The sequence below is a fragment of the Opisthocomus hoazin genome, chromosome 1 (assembly GCF_030867145.1).
Source record: "Opisthocomus hoazin isolate bOpiHoa1 chromosome 1, bOpiHoa1.hap1, whole genome shotgun sequence".
Lineage (NCBI taxonomy): Eukaryota > Metazoa > Chordata > Aves > Opisthocomiformes > Opisthocomidae > Opisthocomus > Opisthocomus hoazin.
Genome location: NC_134414.1, coordinates 62,396,914 through 62,417,599, shown reverse-complemented (window position 1 = coordinate 62,417,599; position 20,686 = coordinate 62,396,914). Strand labels below are relative to the sequence as shown.

The following is a 20,686-nucleotide window of genomic DNA, read 5'->3' as shown; positions in this document are numbered from 1 at the left end:
AAACCAAGTACCTGTAAGGCATGAAAGAGTTAGGACATGCAGAAACTTCTTGTCTCCCTCCCTCAAGAGTCTGCATTTCTTCTGAAAAGTTACTAGGATTTCACTGCTGTCATTTATAAACTGTTTCTCTATCAATGATTCTCATAATGAGCACTGTTCTAAAGGGGCTCTCTCTATGTACAAGCTTTGGATAGGCAACAGCTAAGACTTCAAGGATGTGAGTTATTTTTAAACATCAGAAAAACACATCAGGCTCACCTATTGTGAGTTTTAAAAGCTAGAAAGAGCAATACGCTTCTACCCTGGCTCTGTGTTCTATGGATGGCAGTTCAATTTGGATTGAATTGCCTGTTAAAATAAACATACAAAACTGCAGCCACTTTTCAAAACTCCTCCTAAAACCTACAGCAGCCTCCGTTCAGCTTCACTTCCACTCCTCCTCCCCACTCAGTTTCAGTTCTGAAAGGCCCCAGTCTCTCAGTGACACCCACAGCCTCACCCCATCTGCTCTGATCACACCCCTGCAATCCACTTCTGTTTAAAATGCAACACATCCCATGTTCTTTTTCTTTCTCTACCAGTCCTTCCTCACGCACTCCTAAAACAAGGGCCCTCTAGACATTCCGCATTTAAGCAAAGCCAGGAGTTTGTCAACTTTTAACAACTTCCTCTGCCCGTCTGCTTCTTGCTCTGGCCACACAAAACACCTAGAGCATACTTGGAAAGAGCTAGTGAGTAACAAATCACCGTATCACATGGCTAGCGGTATCATGTCATCCTCCATTTTACAGGCATTTGAAAGATCTTGCAAGGAAGGAGCACACAATCAGTGTAGACCATCAATGTTGGATCCAGTCCCTATGAGAAAATGAAATTACATTACACCAATTAAATGCTACATCTGTATCCCTTCCTACACATCAACCACAAATTGCGCAGGGTAGGGAACTTGCTATTGACACAGCAGAATTGCTGCAGCCAAGAAGAAAGCTTCCTCATTTGTGGTGCCTAGAAAACCTCTGTTTACTTTCACCCCAAGTAAAAAAAAAAGAAAAAACCCAGTATATATTAAAAATCTATTATTCATTAACTCATTTAACTAGTCACACATTTCTCAGCCATTCCCTAAACTTCAGCTCAAGTGTGTTTATAAAACGAACTTCAGATATACTGAGCACACTCTACTATCTCTATGCCTTCGAAGTCCTTTAACTCCTGTATCAAATGCAGAATTCTTGTCTTGATAAGTTCTCCGTAATTCTACCCATGCCATTATCCTTAATCGATTTTTCCCAACTTCTTCTAACTCAAGTATTTCTGATTATCATCTTCTCACAACTGAAAATGTCCTCTTTTTCCACACCTCACCCACTCTTCCAAATCACAAGGAATAAATAAATAAACAAATCAACCAGTAGTCAAAGTCATCTCCTTTATATGAATGAGTGGCGGGTTTTTTGGAAAGGAACCACTGTGTGAAGTGCTAAATTTTCATCCTAGGTTTCAATTTTGTAAGACTAAATTTCACTCAAGTTTTAGACTATGTTGGTTTCAGTGTACAATACAGACACTTAATTAAACCACAGCCACATCACCAGCAAAACAAAAAAACACCCCCTCAAAATAAGAAAAAAGAGTTAAAGGTACAGCAACAGAACAAACACTCAGCTCGAAGAAGAAACTTTCATTTACGGTCAGCATAAGCACCACACTGCAAAGCCCCACTGAGACCCTTGGCTTGCCACCATTGCTACACAAGCAATAGATAAAGCTAGTTAGTTTACAGCATGAACTTCTACACAACTTGCAGTTACATCTTTGCAATGCAGTCACATAAGCATCAACAGCAACTGAGAGCATTATAATGATGGAAAATTGCATAGGCCATTAATCTGTTCCGAATCAAACCGAAGAAAAAGGCTAAACCTACTCTAATAGTTTTTCAATAAAAAGACACTGCTGCTGAACTTTGCACTGAAGATATTCTTCTCAGAGCAGCATTTCAGCTCTAGAAGACTTCAGTTAAGTGAGCTACTTATGCAAAAAAAAGTATATATAAAGACATAAGAATAAATTTGTAGTTCTTCATCTGGAATCCTTTCCCAAGATTGTGACCAGAAAAACATATGAGATCAGAAATTATGCAAAGATAGATATGGTTACCGGTTTTATTATCTGCAGCCTTTGAATTTGAAGAGACAGCCCACCGAAAATCAACACTGTACTTACAAGCTGGTTAGTAGTGCATATGAAAAAGCTTTTATCTCGGACAAGGGAAGAACCAATCTTCATTCAGAAACTGGAGCAATACCACAGGTCACAGGGCCCACGTGTCTGTGGTGCCAGCAACTGGAGTGAGCAACAATATATACATCTGGGTGTGATCGCTATCGAGTATCAAGACAAACTAGCCAATGAATAGGTTAAGTGACTGGGAAGCCAGGTATCAAAGTAGCCCTAAGTCTAGTGTGTTTCTCTGTGAGCAAGGCAACTGAAGGACCTGGCCGCTGAATGGACCAGGAGGTCCAGCTAGACCAACTGCTAGAGAGACCGTAAGGTCTGGTGGTCAACCAAGAGACATCTGTATGTATGTGTGCATCTGACACAACTGGAGGAGTTGTCTACCAGAGGAGCCAGGAGGTCCAGTCCAACTACTGGAGAGACCATAAGGTCTGGAGGTAAACTGAGAGGTTTGTGTCCGTGTTGGTGTATGCAAGGGGGTCTGTACCAACAACTGGCACATGGCCGCAGGCCTCAGGGGCTCACAAATCCAGGTACCAGCAGCTGGGGATCCACTGGCCAGCTCCTGGACAGTGTCCAAGGCCAGCTACTGGAGGGATCCGTGCTGTGTATATACATTTCCCACTAAGGGACTTCTATCGTGATCAACCAGAGAGGTGAACAGGATAAGGCCACTGGTACTGTTTATGTCTGCATGAGTGCTGTGATATCTGTCTGCACTGCTCTCTATGACTGACCATGCATATGCATATATCAAATACATGTGTTTATGCAGGTGTCAACTGGGAATACACACTCGGCTTCGCTACTGGCTGGACGTGGGGACATGGCGCTGCAGCAGCCTTGCCTCCACTGAGCAACTGCAGTTGGCAAACCTCAAACAGCATACTGGGCCAGACCAAAGGTCCAGTATCCTTCCTTCTGACAAGCAAGTGCTGATTAACACAAAAATTAACCAACAAAGACAACATCTAGTTTACCCTAACTACGCATCCACCTTTCAAAAAAAAATCTGTAGCTTGGGGACTTCTCAAAGTGGTGTATTTAAAGGCTGTTGACAAGACTTCTTTATAGATGTACTACTGCTATTTGAACCCAGATTAACTTTTAGCATCCACAGTGGGAAGGCTCACCTCCTCTTATTTCACACCTGATACTTCCCCATTTACCTGACACTCCTTGGTTATCTGCTCTGTGTGACCTACAGTTTACATAAAACAACGCTAACTCCCCCAGCACCCCACAGTGTTTATCCCAGCCAGCCAAACCTGGCCCTTGAAAAAAAGTTGGCACAGAAGCCATTCCTGCCTTTCCCTGAAGCCTAAGTACTGGATTAATGAAGTTAAGGTTAGGAGAGATCTCTGGCAGTCATTCAGCCCAAATCCCTGCTCAAAATTCAATCTAACTAGAGCAGGTTGCTCTGGGCTTTGCTCAGAAGTTTTAGGTAACTCCAAGGATGGAGATGCCACAGTGTCTCTGAGCAACCTCTTCCAGTGTTTGACCACTTTCACGGGAAAAGAGCTTTTCTTCTCCCCTAGCTGAAATCTCCCATTTTACAACTAGCGTTCATTTCCTCCTGTCCTATCACAGCATGCATCAAAAAGAGTCCGGTTCTGATTGTCTATACCCTCCCACCTGGAAATCGACTTCTGTCTCCAGTTTGGGGTCACCCATGAAGCTGCTGAGACCAGACTCTGTCCCATCATCCAGGTCATTAATACTGACCTTTAAACGGCGTTGGCCCCACCGTTAGTTCTTGAATGACACTGCAAGTAACCAGCCACTGGCTGGATTTTGTACAGCCACTCACCCCCACTTGCAGCCCAATAGGCAGCTCACTATATCGCCCTGTCATCTAGCCCATGTCTCACCAGTGTGCCTCAAACAACACTGTGGGAGTGCATGGCAGCATCCTTCCTGAAGGAACATCCACTGCTCACTAGCTGCACAGCCAGTCCTCTCATCATAGAGGGCAACTGTGTTAGTCAGGCATGGTTAGCCTCTCATAGCTTTGTGCTGGCTGTTCCTTGTCCCCTTCTGGGTCTTCATGCGGCTGGAAATGGGTTCCAGAGAAATTTGCTCCATCACCTTCCCAGGGATGAAGGTGAAACTAAACAGCCTGTATCTTGAATCCTCCTTGCTGCACTTTGCAAAGAGCTTCATCTCAGAGCCCATACTGCATAAGTAAAACTAGGATGGTTTGTATGCATCACTACACTTTTATCAACAAAGAAAGCCAACTGTGACTCTAGCACTTACTTACCTAGAAAAGTCTTCCTGCAAGTCCTCACAGTCAGCTTTTTCATCACAATTCACAGTATCATTATCTCTATCTTCTTTCCAGTCAATATCCCTTCACCTTTATTTGTCAGAATTTTTGAAAATAAATAAATGAACATATTAAAAATAAAACAGAGGAAGAATATTTCTCCACCCATGACATGGTCTTTCTTCTTATTTGATAGCAGAGCTTTGATGGAAAGCATTGTTGCATGACCTTGGCAAGCCAAGCAGACTACAATCACCAGATTTCCCTTGTGAACATGGTTTTTAACTCCTTTCCAGAATCCTACGAGATTATTCAGGCATGATTTCCTGTTGCAAAAGCCACATGGACTTCCCACTGTGTTGTACTAGGTAACTATCCACTAATTCTATTCCCTGCAATAGTTTCTCCCAGTTTTCCCATTTTAAGTAATAGAAGTCTCTCTAAAAATGACTTTCAAATTTTCCAAATACCAAGTTTTAAGCAAGAGGTCACATCCACATCTAATAGTTTGTTTAATTCCTGGGCTTCTTTAAATACCATCTGGTTCTGGCAACCAGCACCTTTAAATACCATCTGGTTTATGCCGTTTGTTTGTTGTTTTTTTTTTTTTTAAATTTGTTCCATAATTGCTTCTACCAACACTTCAATTTGAAGATAGATCCTTTGATACATCCTCCGTAATGAAAGGTTCCAGATCAGAACTTCAAAGCTCAAAGATGAACACAGATGCAAGTGGTAAAACAATAGCCTCTTTTTGATAGAGCTTTCTTTCCAGTCAGAGGATGGAAGGAGAGATCATATATAGAAGCCCTATATATTCTCTAACAGGCTTCTCGTTCTCAGCATGTTTCAAAAAGATTAATTTCATACTTTCTGCAAATTGTTCCTCAGACATCTTTCTTAGCTGTACTGCATTTTTACCTTCTCCTGCCAGAAGTTATGAACTTTTGTACCTTGCTCTTGCAGACAAAACTATCTCCTAAAAAATGGTGAAAACTGCTTTGTGTGACTACCTCTCTTACCCTTCTGTTTAGCTACACCATGCCAGTTTCTTTTTGGACTTATTATCTTCAGTAGATGCTTCGATGGCCAAGGCTCCTACCTGGCATCTTCAAGTAGTTCCCATGCTGCTTGCAAGAAATTTACTTTTATAAACTATCTTCAATATGCTTTTTCATTTTAAGCAGTTATCTCTAAAAAAACAAAAGCCCCAAAGCAGGGGATTTTCAGAGGTAGAAGTGTTTGACCCTGTAAAAGATTTAAATACATTTTACAGAACAACTGTTTGACAGTAACACTTTGAACCAGATCCTGCACACAATGGTCAGAACCACATAAAAAACTGCTTCTCTATCTTCAGGTTTGCGGACTAACTGCCCCATGAAATAACTCACTAACTGTGTCTAGCAATTTAGTCTCCACATCAATCATTGCTGCAGCCACTGTCACTACCATGCAGGCACCAGACTGACCAGGGAGCAATACAACTAAGAGGCCAGAATAGAAAGAAAGGGCTCCAAAGAGAAAGAAGGGGAGGTGAACAACCACATAATAAAATCAGCTTCTGTGCATTTATGTACCACATTGCTCACAGAGCTCCAGGTCCTGGAATTAGACATTCGTCATTTTTCACGAGCTGCTGTTTCTCTTAATTTCTAAACCATGACTGCAGAGAAAAAAAAAAATACAATTCAGATCTTAGATGTTAATTCAAGAAGCAGAAAGCAAACAAACCCCTATCAAAAGATAACAAGAAAGCATTAGCTAACTGCTTAAAATCAGCTTTCAAAAATTTAAGAGAAATTAAAATTTGACTACCGAGATTGAACAAGCCACTGCAAAGCCAAAACACCTGCGGAAAACTGACTTGACAGAGCTACGTGTATTCCTGTGTTTTGACACAAACAGATGTTCTATTTAGATCTCCTTGCTTATTGCTACCATGAAATTATTTTCCCCCACTCTGTGTACTCCAGGGGTATCTCCCCCTGCTACTTGTAGGTAAACTCTCCTCTTAACTGCATACCTTTCTAGTCCCATCAAACCACCACCTTTCCCCCCCACACACAGGTTACAGCAGCTTTAGCAACCTTCCTTCCTCTCTGTGGGAGCGGGACAAAGCCAGGACCTACCTACCTTCCTTCACCAGCTGGGAGGGACTCCCCTCCTCCCTGCCTGAGGATGAAACCAGTGGCTCACCCTGCACAGCTGTGTGTCAGTACTGCCGACTGACAGCTGATGGTAAATCATGAAATTTTTCTGCCAACTCTGTCATGACTAATCTTAAACACTTTCTTCTCCAAGACATTATAAAAGCAAAAGACTGAGGCACAAGCTATAGAGACAACCTGCGATTGTTTAATACTTTACCCTAGGAGAAACTGAATACAAATCAAAGGGAAACAATTACAAAAGCCATCTGAGCAGCAGCATTAGGAAGAAGGCAGAAACACAGAGAAATGCATCTTTTCTGTCCCCTGTCTCTCCAGGTAGGGGTAAGGAACAGTTATGTTTCCTTATCAGTTTTTGTGTACTGCTAGGAACAAAGTGAACAATAAAACAAAGAATTTAGGACAGATTAAAGAAATAAATTCTGTTAGCTCTCACAAGGCCAAAAAGCTAAAAATCCAAAAGCCCGTTTGAACCTCAGCAGGGCAGACAAGCTCAAGAGAGTTGAACAATTCAAGCCTGCAGCTTGCCAAACAAGCCGAGCAGAGACGAACACTACAACCAGCTCATTCTGTACACAAAGCAAGCAGGTACAATGCAAAGGGGGTGTAAGTCGCACAAGAAAACCATATAAAACAACAGCAAAAGAGCTGGCAAGATACGAAGGACAGCAATGTAGGAAAATGGGCAACATCAGGCTGATGAAGTAAATCAGAAGTGTAGGATGTAATTTGGATAATACAAGAAATAAGAGGCATCTTCACAGAAGAAACAGAAAACACAACTGTGGAAGAGAAACCTTTTTTTTTTTTTCCACATGTCATTTCAAGCTCTTCTGTTGTTTATACCTATGGCACAAAGTGAAAATCCTCCAGTCATATAGTAGCAAGTTTAGCTCCTGAAATGACACACAACTTCTAATTTTGTTTAAAATATTAATATAACTACGACGAGCTTCTTGCTATGAATACCTCCTACTTAACTTGATTTTTATGTTTTGTTTTCGTTTATTTGTAATAATGTCTTTGGAACTACCTGATAACCAACAGAAATACAAGTAGCAGAGCATGAAACAAGAATGACAAACATTTACAATTCCCACTGCTCTCCTAATCAAAGCTGCAGTTCTGTGTGGCCGCACTTAAGCTTCCCAGTCAATCTGTCTGTCAGATGCAGTCCATCAGTTTTACTATTACTCTATAGCAATGCCCAGCAGCCCTTTAGATGCCTCCTACTGACCCATATCAAATGGGATTCTTTATCCCATTGTCAGATATCTGGCAATTTAATCAAAAGGAAAAGATTTACGAAATAACCTCCAGAAGTCAGAGGCAGTGCTGCAAAACCCAACATACATCTACATGCTCGTTAACCCACCAGCTTTGAACAATGGATGCAGGAGACTGGAGATCAAAATGAAGACTTTGCTGAAAAAGGTAATGTGTTACAGAGGACCTGGGCTTTTTAGGAAAGCTATTTTCAGTTACTCTGTTCATTTAGGCAGCTAAATTCTCTACTTGGAGGAAACCATTTCAATGGGCATTTTCAGGTTTTAAAAGCTTGTCACATAAAGGCATGACTACTTTAACACAGTTGAGCTGAAGTTTGTGACACAAGTCTTTAAAGGGGGACTTAACAGTTCTTTTTGTGAAGATGTAAAGCAGTAAAAAATACATACACTCACAAATTAATTATTTGAGGCTTCTCCCCAGTAGCTTAATAAGCAGACTGATTAAAGAGAGTTATGAAGATCGCATCTTCTAAGGTCTTCCTACTTCGTGTTTTTAAGCATTTATAGTCCCTTTAAAAGAAATGTAAAGGTATAAACACTAGTTCTTTGCCTGTATATTTGCTTCTCTTTTTTGGATTCTGTATTTGCCCACAGAAGATTCTACACAGAAGTTTTGAACCTTGCACAAAAGAATCTTACCTATATTGAAAGTTCGTCCCAGTAACTCAACTTTAGAATAGCAAAAAGAAAGGCAAAAGTTATGCTCTTTCATGGCAAATTCTAGGAAGTTATTTCACGCTAACACATGACAATTAAGGGTTTACATTATAATTTAACTGTGAACAGTTTAATAAAAAAAGTAATCGCTGTAGATAGAAGTTAAAGAGCTCTGAAGAACACTGCAATGTGAATATGGAAAACTATAAAAGCATTGACTTTCTAGATAAAAATAATTTTAATAGAAAGGCTTGACTCAATATAACCTGAAACTGTATAAATATTACAGAACACTAGGAGTCCAAGTATTAACAACAAAGACAAATATGTGACCACCTCTTATTTACTGAATATTTATTCCAGTTCTGTTTTATCTAGTAAGCTCAGCTTAACAAGACAAAGTGGCACCAAAGCAGCGTACCATCCCAGACTTAGATGAAATGTCCAAAGAACATATTTATAACACATGCTTGAGGGACAGCTTTACAATGGATGACAGGGACACATCATAACACATTAAAAAAGTTCTTGCTGGTAATAAGTAATTTCTTTCACCAAACTAAAGTAATATTCACAGCAAAAAAATCATTGCATCTATCTTTATTTAATAATTATAGCTTCTGATCCTGTTCAAGGAATTCTTAAATTGAGAAACCAGGAGTAGTTAAAATATCTACACCAGCATGCTGCTTCTCCATTGTAATTTTTCTCCCCATTGTCCATAAAAAAAGCAAGCCTCACACTTACCTTCAAGAAGAAGGATTCAAGGAGCTACAGGCCAGTCAGTCTCACCTCCATCCCTGGGAAGGTGATTGGGCAAATTTCCCTGGAGCAGGATGTTGTTTGCACTGACCTCTGCAAGGACTTCAACTTGCTCTCCTATAGTGCCAATTGAGCCAGACTGGTCAGATATGGACTAGATGACAGGACAATATAGCCAGACCTCCTGTTGGGCTGCAAGTGGGGGTGAGCGGCTGTACAAAATCCAGCTGGCAGCTAATTACTTGCGGTGTCACTCAAGAACTGACATTGACGCCAATGCTGTTTAAAGGTCAGTATTAATGACCTGGATGATGGGATGGAGTGTAGTCTCAGCAGGTTCATGGACAGGCCCAAACTGGAGAGAGAGATCAATACTCCGGAGAGCAGTGCTTCTATCCAGTGCAACCTCAAGAGGAAAAAGAACTCTCTTGATGGGAACTTCACGAAGATCAACCATGGCAAGTGGCTTACTGTGAGGGTGGTGAGACACTGAACAGGGTGCCAAGAGAAGCCGTGGATGCCCCCTCCCTGGAAGTGTTCAAGCCCAGGCTGGACAGGGCTGTGAGCAACCTGGTCTAGTGGCAGGTGTCCCTGCCCACAGCGGTGGAGCTGGAACTAGATGACCTCTAAGGTCCCTTCCAACCCAAACTATTCTATGATTCCAAGTAAAAGAAAAAGCTTGCACCTGAGGTAAATTAAGAACACACCACAAGACAGGCTGGGCACTGAGTGGCTATGACACAGCTCTGCAGGAAAGGATCTGGGGTTCCTGGTGGACACTGTGTTGAATAACAGCCAACAATGTGCCCTTTGCAGGTGAAGCAGACTAACCAATTATCGGGCTATGCTAGCAGAGGCTAGTCAGCAGGTTGGGAGCAGCTATTTCCCCTCACCCTCCCATTTAGCACTGGTGAGACAGCATCTGGAGTGATGTGTCCAATTTTGGCCTCACCAGTAAAAGACAGACTTTGGTATAATGGGGAGTGTCAGCAGAGGGCTGCCAAGATGATCAAGAGGCTGGGACATACGACACACGGAGTGGCTGAGTGAGCTAGGTTTGTTCATCCTGAGGAGAAGGCAGCAACCAGGCAGACCTTATTACTCTGTTCAATTTTCATGTGGAGGCATACAGAGAAGTCATAACCAGAATCTTTCGGGATGCACACAGTGATAAGACAGGAAGAAATTAATACAGTTTGGAAAATGAGAAATTTCAGCTAGGTGAGAAGAAAAGCTCTGTTCCCACGAGGGTGGTCAAACACTGGAAGGGGTTGCTCAGAGACATTGTGGCATCTCCACCCTTGGAGTTACTTAAAACTTCTGAGCAAAGCCCAGAGCAACCTGCTCTAGTTACAGACCTTTGAGCTGGGGTTTGAGCTAAACAACTGCCACAGGTCCCTTCCTACCTACATGATTCCATAGTAAATCCAAATGACTAGTAGTAGAGAACAACATAAAATATTTCATAAAGTTACTCTTCTCATCTGAACCTTGTTAAGCCAGCAACAGAAAAGATACAGCTTTAGCCTGACGGAGGCTTTTCTGGCACAAAACCAAAGTTTTTTCAGTTATAGAACTTATTCATCAATCACCACATCTGAAGCTTCCTGGAAAATAATGGTCTTACTCCCATCACTAAAAATTAAGGTCTAGTTACACGATGAAAATATTACATGACAACTGTGCTACTGGGAATCTACAATGTAGGAGCTGAAGATGCTTAATTTAACATTTGGGTCTCTTATTGCAACACTTATCTTACCTGAGAAATCTACACCAAAAATGTAAAGATGTATGTAGGACAGGAGCTCAAACAAGCTAGTACTGGAAGGTTCTCATTACGGCCACATCCTTCTCTTCCAGAAAGTATGAAAGAATATATGGAGCGCTTTAAACCCTAAACCAAGTTTTATTTGGAAAAAAACTTCCAAATTGCATAATTTTGATCCTTCCTTCACCTCGCAAGACTGTAGCTTTATTTCTGCTCCCTGCTCTCTTCTGCTGTCTTCCAGACTTCGCTCCCAGTGTATTCCTACACTGCTTCTCTTTTCCCCTATTACTCTGAGTAGCTCCTCAAGCAAACACTATCGGTTGCTATTCCACCCACCCCCACATTCTCAGCCACAGCCTGTGTGCAAAGACACATGGAAATCAAGTAAAAAATTCTAAGTAGCTACTTTTGAGTGTGAAAATACACAAACACTGAGATACAAACATAATTGTTACTTATACAAAAGCCAGCTCAAAACACGAATTAGAAATAGGCTACTTGATAAAAGAGAAAAAAAAAATGACGCTTTCTCCTACATTGCTACATCTAAAATTTCATTTAACATAAATTTGAAAGCATAACGTGTCCAAGTCTTACACATGGAAATCTCCAAGTCAATAAGTTCTTTCCATTGACGTTATTAGACTTTAGGTGAGAATATGAAAATAACTGATAATTTTGATTAGTGTTGTGTAAAGTACGCATCCTTCTTTCACTCCCCTCCCTTTCAAGTTTAGTTGTTTGCAGAAAGTAACTGGTCTCAGAGAGGTCAGCTCCTCCACATACTCTGACATCCTGAAGGGGCCATTTCCTTCCAGTACCAAACAGCACCAGGAACCACGTGGCCAGCCTTCTCATCAATGTCAAGCTGCTTCACAGAACTGGGAAGTACACTCTCAGGTCAATTATGAATATCATAGTTTCTTTCATCAATCTTTCATTTTGACTTCAGAAATTGAAATTGCACCTGGTCCCCACTACTAAGCCAGTACGTTTGGCATCTCTCTGTTTGCAGACACTCAGAGACACACCTCAACCTGCATTAACACACTTTCACAACTGACATGTAACTGTCTTAATGCAACACTTACAATATGTCCAAAATCCACTTTACATCAATCTTTTTGTAGTAGATTATTAATTTTTAAGTAAAATAAGTGTTTTAAGACATTAAGTTTAAACCATTAATCAAAAGCCAGTCCCTGCCCCCTTCTTTTTCTAAGATGACTTTAAGCTGTGGGCCAAACCCTAAATCTTTGTAGAAGTATACATGAGGCCACCTAACAGTAAGCTTCATAGCAGAACCAAATGCTGCAGATCTTGAAGATAACAGGCCCTCTCCTTACACTGATTTTGCCACTCTAGAATTTGTTCTGAATGAAGATCCATGCAATCTTGAACAAAATCCCTAATAGTTCTGTTGCTAATTTTTCCCCCTAAATTAGTAGTTTGTTCAAGGCTGAATCATTTTATCACAACAGCAGTTCAAATTAGACCTTTAGTTCCTATAATCAGCCTCCTCTACAGCGTTTAAAAACTTTGTTCAGCAATAACAGAACTTTCAATGGACTTTAAGTTACCTTCTAAGGCAATGGGGAACATTAAGACATCCAATGTTATTTTATCACTAGAAGTTTGAAATACTTTCAGAGAACAGGCAGCAAGATGAATACAATACTAAAAATATTAAAGAATATAGGCTCCCTTCTTTCATCTGGCCTTATTCTGCACAGAGAACAGCAGAGTCTTTGCATTATTAGCTCAATTCACTACCATGGCTGCACCAAACTCTGGGAGGAAGTGCTTTACTCTTGCTGACTTAGAAGGCAACATATGAAAACTGCCAACACACACGAAGGGAGAAATCGTTCAGTTCAACCAGCTCTCCACACTTTCCGTTGAGCTTCTTTGTGATCACTAGAGCTGAGCTGGCAGAGATTTCTTTCTTCCTCTACAAAGTGTTCGCAAAAAAAATCTAGAGTAAGCTCACAATTTTATCCCTATTTTTGCCACTAGCTGGGTCTACAGATTTACTCTATCAGTGTAATAGCATTACACAGCAACTTTTCCCACTCACACAGTAACTTTTACCATTCCACCTCAAACTGATACATACCCCAAAGCCACATAAGAATTTAAGTGATATCCTATTTAAGAGGATTGGAAGTTACTTTAAATTAGACAACTAGTTAATAGAATTTAAAAAGCACCTTAATAACACGAGAAAGTTACAACAGCTGATAGGTGTCATAACACCACACAGCCCTAGGAGGTGCTACTTACACTTCCACTCTCTCCCCTAGGGTTTCTCTGCCTGACTCCTGCAAAAAGAAGAGAAAAGCTCCTTCATTTTGAAGAAAATCATATTAGGCAGCTTGTTTTCCAGAATGAAATACCAGAAGCAGCCAAAAACTCATGTACTAACGTTTCAAAGTGATACATTAAGCTAGACTAAACAGGAACCAGCAAGGTCTGCACAAAAGGAGCATGCAAATTTGCTTGGGTAAATCACCAAGTTCTCTTCCAGACAACTAGAAGAACTGTTGCTCAGGTGATCATTTTCATAACATGCACCTCCCTGCCTCAAAACTTACAGAGTTCCACAGTTATCTGTAAATTACAATGATGAGTGAACAAGAACAATCAATTCCCAGTTGAACTAGTGCTGATCATTGTTTTATCAATACTAGTAATTAACAGCAAACATGAGTTCTAGCCATTCTTGTAGGCAACCTGCAAAGGTTTATTGCAGCAGCTCTAGGAGTCTGAAGACAAGACTTCTCTTTAGGTCAAAAGTTTTCAGCATTGGGGTTGTCACGGATCTGGAAAAGTTCTGTCTCCATCAATCGTTTGTCTGCTACTCTGGGCAGGGGAAGTCTCATGGGAAACAAGTGCAAAAAGTAGTTGAGTTGCTAGTTGTTGCCAGAAGTTCTAAGGCAAGTTATCTTTAAACGCATAGAAGAAAGTAATGCTGTCTGCTAATCGTATCTCAATCACGTTGGATCAACTCAGTCTAATTTTCTAATTTCCCTCTAAAATACAGTAATTAATTTTGAATAGGAATAGTAGGATGGAAATCCTTCTTTTTTTTAAAAAAAAAGTATGACTTTAGATAACATTTCCAATTAGTGTTATAAGCCAGAAAAAAAACCACAGTCTAGAAAAAAATATGATGTGGCAAGGACAGAACTCCCTGCAAAGCAATTCTGAGAGTTACACCAAACAAAAGGTTTATTACAAAAGGGATTTCATTCTATTCAACGTTTGCATCAACAACGTAGATGCTGAATACAAAACACATTTATTAAATATGTCAATGATGAAAAGCTAGGAAGGACAAAATTAAAATTTAAATCAATTTTACAAATTAAAGAAACTGACAGAAAAGGAATAAAAACCAGTGGGGATAAGCACAAAATGACAATAGGAAATGTAAGTAGTAGTCTTTAAGAAAATTAATAGTGTCTAAATCCCAAGCTGAACAGTCCATGTCAGACAACTGCAAAATAGGCAAACATCACTGAAGTGTACAACCACAAGCACAACTTTCAGAATAAGCAAAGTAATCTTTTTTGCTCCACTTTGTACTACACACAGATGAAACACCATAGCCCCGCCGAAGCATCACATTTCAAGAAAACAACTGACACTAATCCAAACAGGAGGAACATTAAGAATGGCCTACAATACACACAGAATGAGCCGATTAGGTTAGTTGAAGAAGAAAAGGTTGGAAGAGAACTTCCTAAGAATGGAGTGCCTAGCAGGCTACTGCAGAGAAGAGAGATCAATTTGTTCTCAGTTTCTCAAAAGACAGAAGATGCTACCGACTTAAAACTGAAGTTAATAAGATTCACACTAAGCACTTGGGGGAGAGACAACATGAAGTTAATATGATTCACACTAAGCCCTGGGTGGCGAGACAACACTAGTTTCCAATAATCAGGGCACTGAAACCCCTTGAGCAAATTACCAAGGTTCTTTTCAAGCATCCAACACTGGAGAGACTTACAGAAGGAACACACACACATACACTGTTAGTAGCAGGACCTCAGGAAACTGTTTAATAAAAAATTATATAGACCTTACTGGCTCTTTCAGTAGAAGATACCGAGGCATGGTAGAGAATTTGTGCTTTTTTCAGTTTAAACATTTGACTTTTTATTGGCTTCTCCCTGCTACCTTCAGCGTAGTTTGAATTTTCCATTAACGCTCTTACATTTTTATGATGAACAGTTACAACGGCTGCAAAGAAGGGAGTCCACCTTACACTCTGTTCTCGCTAGAGCTTTAAAAACACTGAATAGTCAAATACAGGATTGCATAAGAAAAAGGAATCCTGCTAATAATTTCTATTCAACTCTCCCAGTTCCATGACTCATGGGTTTACTGCTGATTTATACTTCCACAGAATATCGGAGCACACAGTAAGTTAAACAGACATGAGGAAATGGAGAGTATAATGGAAGCAAATTAATGAAAATCAATAGTTTCAAAGACTAAACTGCACTGGTAATAAACCTCATGGGGTTTACAGAATTGGACTGATTTCACTGTTTCATACAAGAAAATTAGACAACACTTTCAATGCAGTGTTCTTTCAAGTGTGTAGTTTAAAAGATTACCTCCCCAGTTTAATCAAACTTGTAATAAATAATAATGCATAATTATTAATGATATTGCAGGCACACCAGCAAGGGAGAAAATGTGCTTTCATTAGGACTTCTAAGGTCCCCTCTCAATCCCTCATACATACAGTAGAGAGGCAAAGCAAGCCCTACCTCACACACCAAGTTTTACCTGGTAACCTAACAGAGGCAGACAATCATTTTGGACAATGTCTCTGCAACAGTAGATGTGGAATTCTTCTCATCTAGTTCTAGACATCAAGTCCCAGTTAGCTATTTCAGACTTCCCTTGTAATCAGTGAAAGGAAAAATAGCCCCTCCAGAAGACAATTTAGGTCTCGGACATGTTTCAGACCCTCCAAAGGACTGCCTCTTTCATTTCTCCCCACTGGCTACAGAGGCAGCCTAGTATTACTCACTCGGACTTGAAAATGACTCTTCTCTGGCATCCCAGGTCAGACATCTAACAACATTTCTCTTCCCTTTCTTTCCTCAAGAAATGTTGGCTTAGGCTCCACAGTCTCAGCTTCTTGGCACCTCTGAAGGAAATCCAAGTTCCAGAGGCGGAGCTAAACACAAGCATCATCAACGACTTCCAGAGAGGGCAGAGCAAATACATAAGGAAATAAAGACTGTTTCTTAAAAAAAAAAAAAAAAAACCACCAAAAAAAACCCCAAAAAAACCCACCACAAACAACAACAAAAAAAACAGATTTCACACCAATCTCCGTTACTTTCTGTTGTAACAGCCATTTTTGTAAGGCAGAGTAAATAACCCAAGTTGTAGACACATTGCATAGCTCATGACTCTCCTGTCAAATGTATGGGGTGATATGCTACTGATGCAAGAACTTCTATGTGAACCTAACTGCACCTTTATGGAAAAAGTCCCACTGCTTTAATTATACTAATTATTTGCAATGTTGAGGTGAAAACAATGCTAGTAAGAATTTAAAACTGCATCAGCAGCATACCCTTCTCAATACCCTTACTATCCAGACAGCAACTTTTGCAAAAGTGAAAGCTATACATTCATATGAAATACTAATCGACTGGCTCTGTAAACAGTTCAGCAGGTATTTCAGCAGAACATCTCACACCCTAAAAATTAAAACATATGCAAAAGTTTGAACAAATAGTGTCTGAAGTTGTTGGGCTGTTGTGGGTTGGGTGATTTTTTTTTCCAAGTAATGGCATTTAAAAGAGCAACTTTGATTCTTAACAAAAAAAGATAGTTCTACAACTTCACAATAGCACCCAACACATTGACAACAAGCAACTTCTCATACTGAAGTACCTAAGCTGGGACAAGTGCACAGGACACTTCACACCATTAAGTCACGCAGAGGTAAATGTCCACTGATATCAGAATTAGAGCTGGCGCTTAGGCTTGAAAGAGTTAAAATTACTGGGGCACAATAACAGCTTCTGCCCTGTCTTCCTTCTTGAGACCCTAGCCTTTAAGATGCAAACATCAGAAACAGGAAAAGCTCAGACAAAGTCACTTCAAAAACCTGACAAGATTTCAGAAGTAAAACATCTTCAAACACACTGCCCATGAAAGACAAAGAACCCAGGTCGCTTCACGCACCTCCTAAGACCCTTACGACCATCATCTGCTCCCTCCTTTCCCTACCACCTAGCCCCTTCCCTCGTGAATTCTAATTACAGTTTCTTCATGAACTCTTCTACAGACCTGCGTTAAAAGGTAGGACTTAATCTAACTTACAAAACAGCAAAGAAAATGCTTCCCAGAGCCACTTGTTTAATTTTTTACTTGCGTTACACTATTACCAGCCCTCTAAGAAGCAAATTTTCAGAATGCGGAGATTCACATTCCAAATCCCTTCATCCCTCTATGTCGTAAAAGATAGGCTATATATATATAGATCATATTAACACCCTGCTATGAGAGGAAGAAAAAACAAATCCAGAATACACTTAACATCATGCTTACTTCATCGAATATATGGCAAAAGAGATCAAACATCTTGGTACCAAATCCACGATATGGTTTGTCCTGCTGTCCTCCTAGCCACAAAGAAAATTCATCATCAGATACTTAACCAAATTTAGACTAATTTTCTGACTCCATAGCTGCAAGATACAAGGGAAAACTTGAGCTACTCAAGGAAGTCTAACGCCTTAAATACATTCAGAAGCTTTAAAGTATGACTTAAAAATAATCACTATGCTTTACTCTAGACTCATGCTAGTTCCTTGCTTTTTTTAGGCATACAGTCTCCTCATTCTCAATTCTCCGTTCAGACATTAAAAAAAGACTTAGATGAATGCCTCTAATAGCACAGTCCTCCAGCGAAGTGTTTTAGGCTTGATTCCAACTTTCAGGAGCAAAGACATTCACAGCAGAGAGATAATCCGTACTTTTGGGTTATGTGATTCATTTTACAGCTCCTTAAAAAAACAAAGTCAAGTTACATGATGCAAAGGGAAAAATGAAAAGGTGTCTGCCCAGAACAGAATATAATACAAGAAGGAACAAGTATCAGAATAATGCAACAAATAATTATTCATGGGATTTTCCTCACTTAAAGACAAATTAAGAAGTGCAGTGTCACAGTAATCAAATCATTCATTAACGAAACAAACAAACAAAATTAAGAAAACACTGTTCAGCTATAATGGTGAAATGTCACTACATGACTTTCTTCAGTCAAAATAATTACTAGTTATCCACTGAATAACCACTATGACCTCCTTTCTAACTGAACTCAAAGTTTTAAATTTACTTAATATAATAATGGGGTTTTTGTTTCAAAGTACCGAAGCCGCCACTACAATTTTACTGCCTGTTTATAATCTTTGCAATTCAATTTAACACTCAGTTATTTACCTACTAATATTCTTCATGAGAGAGGAAGAGGACTCCAGTGGTAGATTAAGTATTCTCAGGCATTCTACAAGTATTACTCTTCCTCCTCCCCTCCCTGGTTTACATCAAAAGTTTACTGAATATTCCTTAAAGCTACACAGTTACTACCAGGTTATTTTGTTCTTGAAGACACTCACAGCATTTCTCTTCCACTAGCACACAGATCTTTCCACTTTATCTTCAGCTAAACATTTTTCCCAAAATTGTGTGAATAACCTTCACAGTATCCTGCAAGTCCAGTCCAAGTCCGCAACCACCACCAATCAATCCAAATTATCCTGACTGGATGTGACTAGCTTTGCGGTGCGGGAGCGCCTTTGATGGTCACATCAAATAATCTTCAAGATGTTCAACAACAGCAGTAATCAACTCTATTATCTCGATGAATGGGCCCTGTGAAAATGAGTTCACGTATGTCACGGGCTGTACGTGTGTTTAAACAACAAGACGCAAAGCAATGTGCGAGTGCTCCTACTGAAAATTTAAGGTTTGTAGATTCATAAAATTAAGATGGATAGTGAAATGAAAGAACATGAGTTATCTGGAAAACTATGTAACTAAAAAACAAAACAACGGAAAAGGGTATTTTTCCTAAACATTTTACTGATGTTGAAGTCACAATCATTACAGGGTAAAAAGTTGAAGAGACGATTCAGCTCATAACTTCTTACTACCCGTGTTCAAAACCTATCATAAAGACACGATCTAACATTAGCCTGAAAATCTGATTTAATGGTAGGTAAGTCACAACAAAGCCCAAAACTTACTGAATCACCTACCGCTATCCCACACGGAGAGACCACCCGCCTGACGATTTTCCCATTTTAAAACCAGAAGAGACCTTTTGCAGCACCCAGCAGCAGCGCAAGGCGCGGTGACGCCCGCGGAACTGGGACGTTCCCCCACCGTCCTCGCACCACCCGCAGAACGTTCCCGCCGCAGCCCCCGCGTCCCCCCGCGCAGAGCCGGGCACGCATCGCCTCCCGGCTGCCAGCCCGCACGGACCGGCGAGCGATCGGCACCCCGCCGCGCTGGGAACGGCGGCACCAGACTGCGGGCGGGCGGGAGAAGCGGGCACCCCGCCGGCACCCCCCCGCCGCGGCCGGCGCTGACCTGAGGGTGCGGTTGCCGGCGCAGCCGCGGCGCTCCATGGCGGCGGGCACGCAGCTGGTGAGCTCGGTCCAGTCGGCGTGCAGCCCGCAGCTCCAGCCGGTGGAGAAGCGGGAGAAGAGCCAGGTGTCCTTGTCGCCGCCCGGGCGGTGGCAGGCGCACTTCTTCTGCCCGGCCCGGCAGTAGCAGGGCTGCTCCAGGCGGATGTTGCGCACCAGGTGCCGCCCGAAGGTGGTGCCGCCCGTCTTCTGGATGTGGAGGAAGACGATCACGTCGCGGCCCCGCATGTCGAACCGCACCCGCCGGCACAGCTCCCCCCGAGCGAACGGGAACTTGGCCGCCGGCCGCGGCAGCGCCGCCGCCGCCTCCTCCTCCTCCTCCCGCTCGGCCGGGCCCCCCCCGCGGCGGGCGGCGGAGGGGGCCGGCGGGCGGCGGGGGCAGGCGGCGCCGGGGCAGGCGGGCGACACGTACTGGTAGACGATGAGCAGGAAGAGCAGCGCCAGCAGCGGCGGCAGCAGCCACCTGTTGAAGCGCTCGTCCATGGCGAGGCGGCGGGGGGCGGCGCGGCGCGGGCTCAGGCGCTGCCGGGCGCCGGCAGGACGGCCGCCCCGGTGGGGTCCCGCAGCCGAGGGGCGCCCGGCTCCCCTCCCGACGGCATGGTCCTCGCGGGCGGCCGCGGCTCCCTGCGCTGCGCTGCGCTCGGCCCGGCCCGGCCCGGCCCGCCCGCGGCGGCCACCCCGCGCCCGCTCCCCGCGGCTGAGGCGAAGGGGGAGCGCCGCGGCGGGAGCGCCTCGCGCCGTCCCCGGCACGCGCTGCCGCGCGGCAGCACCAGCTCCCGCAACCCGCTCCGCCGGCAACTCTCCAGCCCAAACACACCGCTCGGCCCCCGGCGGGG

The 20,686-nt window shown here is 42.2% G+C and overlaps 1 protein-coding gene across 1 annotated transcript in view; it reads right to left on the bottom strand.

The window, feature by feature from the left end:
• HS6ST3 (heparan sulfate 6-O-sulfotransferase 3) overlaps positions 1-20,395 on the bottom strand; it is a 323,738-nt gene extending 303,343 nt beyond the window's left edge. The window contains exon 1 of the mRNA XM_075423890.1: positions 19,795-20,395. Within this exon, the coding sequence (XP_075280005.1) occupies positions 19,795-20,333 (539 nt within the window). The 5' untranslated portion in view covers positions 20,334-20,395. The remainder of the gene's footprint in view (positions 1-19,794) is intronic.
• Between the last annotated feature and the right edge of the window lie 291 nt (positions 20,396-20,686).